The sequence below is a fragment of the Elephantulus edwardii genome, unplaced genomic scaffold (assembly GCF_000299155.1).
Source record: "Elephantulus edwardii isolate Elephantulus edwardi_28Jun2011 unplaced genomic scaffold, EleEdw1.0 scaffold00013, whole genome shotgun sequence".
Lineage (NCBI taxonomy): Eukaryota > Metazoa > Chordata > Mammalia > Macroscelidea > Macroscelididae > Elephantulus > Elephantulus edwardii.
In genome coordinates, this window is record NW_006399763.1 from 29,649,906 (window position 1) to 29,660,659 (window position 10,754).

A 10,754-nucleotide genomic window follows, 5' to 3' on the forward strand; every position below is an offset into this window, starting at 1 on the left:
CATCCATATCTTTGTCCATATTGCAGCACCGTACTAGGCGTTCGGGAATCCAAATGGGTTCGTCCTTTTCCTGTGGAAAGACACATACAGATCCCCTGGACCAAGCTAACACTGGGTCCGGTCCGTTCCATGATCCAGTTAACACATCTTTCCATTTTACTAATCCCTCTTTGTTTTGTATCCAATTGGTGTGTCGGTCAGCAGAGGAACGACCTTGTTTATCTAATTGTAAAAAATTCAATGTAAATAGAGCGAGTGAAATCCTTTGTCTTGGGGTATGGTCTTTACCTATTCCCCCTTTTTGTTTTAATAAACATTCTTTAAGAGTGCGGTGGGCTTGCTCCACCACACCTTGACCTTGTGGATTGTATGGTAGGCCATGCTTTAACATAATCTGCATGGTGGCACAAAAGGAGGTAAATGAGGCGGCGGTGTACCCTGGGCCGTTGTCCGTCTTTAGCACTGAAGGTTTGCCCCAAGCTGCCCAAGCTTCTAAGCAGTGCGTAATAACATTGCGAGTCTTTTCACCAGATAAAGGAGAGGCGAAAATGATCCCACAGCAGGTATCCACAGAGACATGGATATACTTTAACTTTCCAAATTCTGGAAAATGTGTCACATCCATCTGCCAGAGCCTAAGAGGTTGAAGACCTTTCGGGTTAACACCTACACTAGGGGGGTGTAGATATATATTACAGTCCGGGCAGTGGACTATTATATTTCTAGCAGTAGCGCGTGTAATGTTGAATTTTTGTTGTAAGGTTTTAGCATTAACATGAAAGGTAGAATGGAATTGTTTAGCTCTTATTTCAGGGGAGTCAAAGAGAGCGGGCATAATGAATTCACGGCGAGTGGCTGCATCCACTTCCGCATTGGCACAGCTCATAGGGCCGGGTAGGCCAGAATTAGCTCTTATATGTTGTACAAAAAATGGATTTTTGCGCTGCCACAATAATTCTTGTAAATTTAGTAATAATCCAGAGATTGTGCTGGATTCTTTAATTCTACTAGCAGCTTCTATACCTTTTAATGCATTAACTACATATAAGGAATCTGAAATTAAATTGAAAGGTTGAGAAAAAATTTTAAAGACCTCAATAACAATCTTTAGTTCAATAATTTGCGGTGAGCTTGGGGCAAATTGCACTACCACAGGATCACGAGAGTCAATTTTATAAGATCCACAGCCTGTCTTTGAACCATCAGTATATATATGATCGCAGCCCCATACAGTGGAGAAGTCCTGGTTATTTTTGGAAAGATGACAGGGTGCGCTTCAAAAAACTGTAAAATAGGGTCTTTAGGGAAGTGATTGTCAATGCTTCCTTCAAAAGAACATTGGAGTATCGCCCACTCATCAATAGTTCCGCTCAGAACTTGTACTTGATGAGCGTCATAAGGAACTATCAATACTTCTGGCTGTTTTCCAAAATGGGAAATACATAAACGTATCCCTTCCAGGGCCATAGAAGCTACTTCAGTGGGGTAATACGTAATAGTCTTTGCTGGAGAGATCCTGGGATGGACCCACAATAGAGGGCCATCCTGCCATAATACGGCAGTGGGCTGATGTTTAGTTTTCAGAATTAAAAGAGTAAGATCTTGTTCAGGACTGAATCGCTTTAGAAAGGCTTTTGCTAACTCCTCTTCTACTATTTGGAGAGAATTGCGCCCCTCGGGGGTCAGTGTTCGAGGGGAATTCAAATCAGAGTCCCCACATAGAATATCATAGAGAGGCTTGAGCACCTGATTCGGGATTCTTAAATAGGACCTTATCCAATTTATGTCACCTAATAATTTTTGAAAATCGTTTAGGGTACAGAGTTCATCCTTTCTAATTTCAAGTTTTTGTGGAACCACCCCTTTGGAGTCAATTTTGGCACCTAGATAAGACATAACAGAGTCTTGCTGTACCTTTTCAGGGGCAATATGTAAATTACATTTCTTTAAAGCTTGCACAACAGCTACATAAGCTTCCTGAAGTACATACTTATCTTTATGAGCTAACAGGATATCATCCATGTAATGGAGACACCGCAACCCTTTAAAGTGATCTAGCACCGGGCGCAGGGCTCTGTCCACAAAGATTTGACACATGGTAGGGCTGTTGGCCATGCCCTGGGGCAGGACGGTCCACTCATAGCGCTGTTCTGGGAATTCGGAATTACAAGAGGGTATGGTGAAAGCAAACCTCTGAGTGTCCTTAGGATATAGCGGAATGGAGAAAAAGCAATCTTTTATATTTATAGCTATTATTGGCCAGTCTTGAGGCAAGGCGGCTAACAATGGAAGCCCTCGCTGCACTGGACCCATAACCTGCATTTGTTTATTAATAGCCCTTAAGTCATGCAGCAATCTCCATTTTCTTGACTTTTTCCTAATGACAAAGATAGGTGTATTCCAAGGGGATACTGATGGTTTAATGTGATTCAATTGCAATTGCTCCATAACTAACTCTTGGGCTGCTGCTAATTTTTCGGAGGATAATGGCCACCGAGCTACCCACATGGGATCCTCCGATTTCCATGTAATGGGTATCGAGGTCTCAGCGGCCTCTAGGAAAAACCCAGCCCCTTTGTATCCTTTTTTGGTGAGGATGGGATGGGTTCTTTGATTCCCTGTAAGTTTTTTCCTATTCCAAATGAAGGATGCCATCCCATCTCTCTCATCATTTCTCTTGACACTAAAGAATAGTTATTGGTCAATTTATAGTCCATTGCTGACAACAAATTTCTCCCCCACAAACTAACAGGGATTTCTATAATATAAGGTTGAAATTCTCCTTGATGCCCTTCTTTATCTACCCATCTGAGCTGACCAGCACTCATTTGAGGAGATTTAGCATACCTGAGGCCCTGTAAAGTCTGCGAAGATTCTTGTACAGGCCATTTGGCTGGCCAGTCCTTCCTAGCTATGATACTATGATCAGCTCCGGTGTCTAACAATCCTAATATTTTTCTTCCATTGATGTCTAATTCTACTAATGGTCTATCATCCAAGTCTAGTGAACGGAACATAGCGTCTTGACCACTGGAGCCAAAACACTGATCCCTTCTTTTTTTATTTCTAGAGGGGAAGATATTGTGTAGACTAGGTATTAACACTAATTGAGCAATACGGTCTCCTGGGGATATTGCGGTAATTCCTCTAGGAGAGGAGGCCAGAATTTTCACCACTCCCTCATAATCTGGGTCAATAATTCCTGGATGTATGATAAGACCATGTAATGTGGATGAAGAGCGGCCAATGAGCAATCCAACTGTACCCTTAGGTAGCGGCCCTTTAAAATCTGTGTCTACAACTTGTATTCCCATTTGTGGGGTCAATACAAGTCTGGTGGTGCAACAGAGGTCCAGTCCTGCGCTCCCTCTTGTGGCCCTCCTGGCAAGGGCTGTTGTTTCCGCGTGCCGTTCATCGGGCGTAGACTGGGAAACATGGGTGTCTGAAATGCCCCATACATTTGTGTTGGGCCCTGGGGTCTGGGGCCCTGCTGTGCGTTTTTTGACTGGGCTCCTGCAGACCCTGGGGTCAGTGGATTCCCCTGTATGTCCTTAGCTGAGCGGCATTCATTAGCCCAGTGATTACCCTTTTTACATCGTGGACATAGTCCAGGGGAAGGTGTGGACACGTGTTCTCCCTTCTTAGACTTGTTGGGACACTGTCTTTTTAAATACCCAGATCGTCCACATAAAAAACAAACTCCAGCATTACTCTGCCTTCCATTCCTATTTTGTGCCAGCTGTAAAACAGCAGCAGCAAGACCTGAGTTGGTCAGGGGGCCACCAATTTCCCTGCAAACTTTAACCATACTTGGAGTCCCTTATTTTTCCACGGGGTGATGGTTTGCTGGCATGCTCTAGTACTCTGTTCATATATGAGCTGCTCTACTAAAGGCATAGCTGTATCTAGGTCACCAAAAATTTTCCCTGCTGCCTCAACCATCCTTCCTACAAAATCAGAGGATGGCTCAGTAAGCCCTTGAATTATCTTTGACAAATTTCCAGTCACTTCACCTTTATTAGGAATTTTCTTCCAAGCTTTAATTGTTATCTCATTTATTTGAGTATAAACTTGTAGGGGGTAAACTGTCTGATTATTAGCCCACTGTCCCTGGCCAGTCAACATGTCAAAAGTCCATGCTGGTTGACCTTGTGCTGCATTTTGTCGCGCCTGGCCTAGGGCATAATCGGTGTAGAGTGATTTCCAATCTAAGTATTGACCAACAGTTAAACAGGCTTTCACTGTGCTCTGCCAATCAGCTGGCGTTTGAGCATGTAGAGCAAGATGTTCCAGCAGTGCAAGAGTAAATGATGCTCCTACCCCATAGGTCTTTACTGATTCTGCTAATGTCTTCAATTGTTTAAAGTCAACAGGTTCATGATAACGCTGCTGGTTGGCGTCCTCAAAAACAGGGAAGGCCTCTGCAGCTTGCCTCCATGCTTCAGGGCAAAAGGAAGTCCGTAAGGGAGGTGACTCTTGCCCGTAAGGCAGAGGGATGGGCGGAGCACTAGGCTCCATATGACAGGGTGGAGACTCTTCTGAGTCTCTCCCTTGCTTCCGTCTTTCTCGCTTCCCCTTTTTAAGTAGTCTGGCCCTCTCCAGTCTTAACAAAAGATTGTGATTTTTTTCCTCTAAGTCATCTAAATGTTCCTCACTAGAACTATCACTGTCTGAACTCTTATCTTCAGTATCACTGGCGTCCTCCAAGCTAGGGTAGAGCCTTTCTCCTGACTGTGATTCCTCTGAGCGTGTTTCTTTTATCTGTTCTAGAACCTCTTCGGACTTTCTTAAGGCAGTCACACACTTGTCATTTTTTAAACAGTCACGTACCAGCTTCCAAACCCCTCGAACTCCCGCTCTGAGGTGTCCCTCTTCCCATGCAGCATCGAGGTCTCTACCGAGCTTATCCCAACTGTTGATTGTGAGGTGTCCAGACACTGCATACCACGGAGCAACTCTATCAACCTCCTTTAGAAAATTTTCAATGATCCTATCTTTAAGTTCCAAATCCTTAGCTTTTAACAGACCTTTTAGGGCCGTTTTAACAGGACATGAGGGTGAATTACCCATGGTTTCACTTTCTATTTCTGGTCACTCACCACAAACTTTAGAAAATTGCCTGCTCTCACAGGTCCTTATAGTCTCCTTCCGAGAACTTTAGAAAATTGCCTGATCTCACAGGTCCTTATAGTCTCCTTCCGAGAACTTTAGAAAATTGCCTGATCTCACAGGTCCTTATAGTCTCCTTCCGAGAACTTTAGAAATTAGGTCAGTCCTTACCTGACACTTACCAGCTGGCTGCCCTGTCCACCGTGAGTTCTGGAACCACGGCACCTCTTCAGTTTCAAAGTTCGATTCCCTGTACGGGCCACCACTTGTTGCGCGCCTCACCGGTCCCGCCGGAATAAGGACACAACACACAGCGGTTCCTTCTCACAGTGGTTTACTCAGGAGTTCTGTTACAGAGGGTGGTGGCGAAAGCAAGAGCGCGAAAGGGAAATTGCGCGGCCTTTTATCCCCTCTTCAGGCCTCCGCCCATCAGTCTCATGTGTCATGCCTCCATTGGACCATTAACCCCACGTGAGATCGAGCCATCGACCAATGAGAACACAGTGCCCAAATAAGGTCTTAAGTGTGATTCCGAAAAACAAGGCGAGGCAGGAAGTCGGCGCCATCTTGTAATGGCGAATCGTGAGGCAGGAAGTCGGCGCCATCTTGTAATGGCGAATCGTCCGTGACTCTCCACAACTTCCATGGCTTCTGTGATTTCAAACACATCAGCTGATGGTAGTTCCTTATGTTGGGATCAGTGTCTCTGAAGTTTAGTCGCAATATTTATTGGTCAAATGTGATGCATCCTGTAGAATTGCTGTGTAGATAGGCTTTTCTTGGCCCGAGGGCCTGTGGCCCTCGGGCCAGAACGGATGTCGCGGGCTTTTTGGCATCTCCGATTACCTGAGAAAATAGGGTGGGTCTGCGGGGTCTGCTGGCTGTCCTGTGGGGTGCCCAGGTTCAGCTAGTCAGACAGTTAAAATCCACTGGTTGATCTGTGGGAGAAAGAGGGGCAATTTACTCCCATCTGAATTACTGACTAAAAATTACTGGAGGATCAACGATGAGTCAAGTTCTGAGTCAACAGCACATAACAACAAAAATTAAATGAATATCAGTATTTTCACATTTTTCTTTCAGTTCACTGTCATCATTTTTCCAAATTTATTGTACTGTTATTCTAAATAATATGGTTTTATTCAAGGTTATTCTCAAAAAGTTTCATTTAACAAAGAAACATATCCTCATATTATTCTTTTAAAGATGGAAAGTTAAAGAATTCAATTAAAAAGGTGAGTATGACTGACTGATGTGACAATCTCCTCCCTTGTGATTTACAGCCTCTAAAAAACACAGTTAGGTCTGGTGCCCTAGTGGTGGATGAGACGCTGCACTACAAATCCAAAGGCATGTAGTTCAAATCAACCAACTGTTCCTAAGGAAGATTGCCAGTCTCCTCCCATGTAATTAACTGCTTCTGAAAACCTGCTGGAGAGTCAGCTATGAGTTGGTTCTGTTTCGATGGTATATAACAACAACAAAAACCCACTGAGGGTCGGCTGTAAGTCAACTATAACTCACTGACACATAACAAAACAAATGGCAAACTGACCAGTGGGGAGAAGGACGATAAAGAAGCATTTTTGTTTCCTTATCTGTAGAGTGAATTAAATGATTTATTATTAGTTGGTGGCCTTTACCTACTGCTTTTATCTGTATGCTGAGCAAATAATTTGTTTGAAACTGAACTTTATGTAGAAGGACGTGGCATCAGGACTGGAGGAAGTCTTATCAACAACCTATATTATACAGATGACACAATCTTGCTTACTGAAAGCAAGATGGAGATGAGACACTTGCTGAAAAAAAACATCATGGGTTACAGCCTTTAATATGGATTGCGTCTCAAGATCAAGAAAACCAGTATTCTTAGCACTAGGCCAATAGGTAACATCATGATAGATGGAGATAAGTTTGAAATTGTCAATTATTTTCTTTTACTTGGATCCACAATGAACACAAAATACCAGCCTATAAAAGTTCAGGTTATGGACAACATTGGCAAAGTCTGCTGTCAGGGACCTCTCTTTGAAGAGCAATGAAGTCAGCTTAAAGACTAAGATGTGTCTGATTCAAGCCATGGTTCTTCCAATTCCCTGATATACATCTGAGAACTAGGTAATGAATAAGAATAAAAGAAGTATTATTGATGCCTTTGAGTTGTGGTGTTGGAGAAGAGTATTGAATATTCCAAGGACTTCCAAAAGAACAAATAGATATGTTTGGGGAAATCTTCAGCCAGAGGAGGCAAAGATGGTGAAGGTTTGTCCCACTTACTTTGGGTATGTTGTTAGAAAAAGCTATTCCTTGGAAACAGACATCATGCTTGAAAAAGTGGAGGGTCAATAAGAGAGAGGAAGATTGTCAATGAGATAGACTGATACAATGGTTATGAAATAGGCTTAAGTGTGTTGGGGATGATAAGAATGGCACAGAATAGGGCAGGGTTCAAATCTGTTGTTTGGGGGCTTGTTATAATTTGTACTCAACTCCATGGCACCTAAACAAAGAGAAGTGGTTCAAACTCACTGGAGTCTTTTCCATCTTAACAGTAATAAGTTTATGAGACTAACTACAATGAAGTTAGTCCCAACTCATAATGACTTTCCACTAGCTTTCTGAGGCTGTAAATCTTTATGGGAAAAGACTGCTTATCTGTCCCCCCAAAGTCAGCTGGTGGATTTGAAATGCTGACCTTTAAGTTAATAGTCCAAAAGTGCCACTGTGGCACCAGGGCTGCTTCCATGTTATATTAAATGGATCCAAGCAATTTTATTTATAAACCTGCGAGCAGATTAAAAAAAAACTGAAAAGGATTCTTAATGATAGAGCTTTTGTATGACATCAAAAACATCATACTTGAATAAAGTAAAAGGTTATTACAAAGATAAAATGATCAAAATGAACAATAGAAGATATTCTAAAGCTCCTTAACATTAAAAAAAGCCCTCGCAGTCACTCCAGTTAAATTTGAACCTATAACTAGTGAGGAGGAAATTGCTTATCTTTATCCTCCAGAGCCAGTGGTAGATATGAATGTCTAAGAGAGTGTACATCTTTGGGTTAGCAACTCAACTCGCTAAGAACTGCTTCATGAGAGCACCCTAAAGAAGTCAAAATGAAGGGAAGAAGTGAAGAAGTATGAGAGCTAAAGAGAAGATTTCAAAGGGCAGCTCAAAAAGACAAAGTACACTAAAATTTGCAAAGAATTGGAATTTAAAAATCAAAAGTGGAGAATACTTCTAATGTTTCTCTAGCTGAAAAATAGATTAATAAATTCAACATCAAGTTATATTATTGAAAGATTGTTGTTGTTGTTAGGTGCATCGAGTCAAGTACTATGTATAGCAATCCTATGAACAATGGTTCTGAACCCCGGGTTATCCAGTACCATCTTAACAATTCCTGAAACACTGCAGTCCATTGCAGCAGTCACCATGTCAATCTACCTGGTTGAAGGTTTTCCTCTCCTTCGTTGACCCCCCACCCTTCCCAACATCATGTTCTTCTCCAAGGAATAGCCTCTCCTAGCAACATGTCCAAAGTATATGAGGTGAAGCCTCATCATCCTTCCCTCCAAAGAGCACTCCAGCTGCACCTTCTCCAAGACATACTTGTTATTTTAGAGCTCCATGGGCTGTTCAGTATTCTTCTTCAATGCCAAAACTTAAAGGCATCAATTCTTCTTATGTCATCCCCATTCATTGTCATCCCCATTCTTTGTCCAGATCTCTGCAATTTCAAATTCAACTCAACTCATTATCATCCAGTCAAAATCAACTCATAGCTGATGCTCCAGTGGAACTCTGAAAGCCAGCTGGTCAGCTGGGATTCACTTCTGCCTCTGAGGAAGTAAGTTTGAGTTTTCTATCTAATCAGCATATTCCTTTCCAGTTGTGTCAGCTTAACATGTGCTGTTCTTGCATACTCAGACTTGAACATTATCATGAACAAACAGGAAATGAAAATATTTTGGATTTAAAACTAGTGCATTTCTTGATTTATTGCCCCTTGATTTTGTGAATAGTAAGGATGATGTAACCCTACAATTGTATAGGAATTTAGAATTTGCAAAGCAAAACCTGTTGCTTTTGAGTTGATACTAATGTATGATAAGCCTCCTTCAAAGGATTATATTTAGTGGGAGCAAGCTGCATCATCTTTCTCACAAACCTTTCCGTTAGCAGCTCAGTATGTAATCCATTCTAATTTCAGGGCTCTTAAGGGTTTGCAAAGCGGTAGCTTTTCTTTACATTTAGTACATTTTTAAAATAAATGTTTCATTGTTTCTAAAATTTTGAAAACAAATTATAGGTGTGAATTTACTTAGTATTTTTTTCTAAATGTATATGATTGTTTACAAACAAGAGCATTATTCCTCAATTCTAGAGTTACTGAGTGTTACACAGGGTTCAGTCTCTGACTATTGAGTCAAAGGTCAGAAGTTTAAATGCAAGAGACACCCCACAAGAATATCCTGTTATACTGTGAAACACATGTGATCACCGTAAATTGGAATCACCTCAATGGCTAGATTTTGGTTTGGCTTGGCTGTTTTTGTTTTGTTAGTTTGTTTAGGAGTTTTATGGTTTATTCCATCTATTCCAATAACATGCAAGTGGTGAAAGGTGCTATTATTGGAAGGTCCATTACAAATGGAAATTACAAAAAATAAAAGAAATGTGGTGTGCTCAAGGTGACACCGGCAATGAGCATTTCCATTAGAATATAGGGGAATCTGTTACCATAGCTATAGAGAGAATTATTCACACAATTATTTTAATCATAATGTTGATATAAACATAGCAATATAATTTAAGCCTCTGACAATATTTCATACTGGTGTAGACAGATGGAAAATATTGGATTTGTCAAAAAGTTAAGACCAAATAGAACAGGGTTGTTACTAACAATACATATATATATGATTTATATTTGCTGCTACAATTGAAATCCACTTATGATAATAACATTTTTCACATATTTGACAATATAAATAACATCTACCACTTCAAAACAATGTGTACTAATATGTTTTTATTTGCATCTTTGTGCAATTCTCTAAAATATATTTAATAATAAATCCTGAACATGCAGTAGTAATAATTTATATTTCTCACTTGGAAACATTACATGTTTATCAAACATATATCCATTAACTCTTTTAGAAATATCTCTTAAACCATGAGCTACATCTAGAGTAAAAGTTTTATTCTGATAAATTTTAAAACTATTTCAAGTATCATTTCAATCATAAGGTAAACATACTACAGTGACGTTCTATAATATTTTAGATGCTTTACAAAACAGTATTAGAAAACATCATTATACACTATGAAAAATTTTAATAAACATATTGAGGCAAAGCCTTTCAAAATTATACATTCATATTATATCTATCTATCTTATCTATCTGTTTCTCTATGTTGTTTTTGTGCACTGTAGGGTCAGAATTGACCCTCTAGCAGGTTTTCAGAGGCAGTTAAGTGCATGGAAGGAGATTCTTCCTTCTTTTTCCTACAGAGAAGCTGGTGGATTCAAACTGTGTGCCTTTGAGATTGCAGCAATAGAAAGGATAGAGATGATAGATAGATAGATAGATAGATAGATAGATATAGAGATGAGAGATAGAGATATAAATA

General features: G+C 40.6%; 1 protein-coding gene across 1 annotated transcript; it reads right to left on the reverse strand.

Moving 5' to 3' along the window:
* Positions 1-3,771: 3,771 nt before the first annotated feature.
* Positions 3,772-5,070, reverse strand: LOC102856920 (igE-binding protein-like). Its single transcript, XM_006881244.1, has one exon. It carries the CDS (start codon positions 5,068-5,070, stop codon positions 3,772-3,774), a length of 1,299 nt encoding a protein of 432 aa, XP_006881306.1.
* Between the last annotated feature and the right edge of the window lie 5,684 nt (positions 5,071-10,754).

Excerpts from the sequence above, each read along its gene's own strand:
- LOC102856920 (XM_006881244.1), bottom strand. The coding sequence starts at position 5,070 with ATGGGTAATTCACCCTCATGTCCTGTTAAAACGGCCCTAAAAGGTCTG.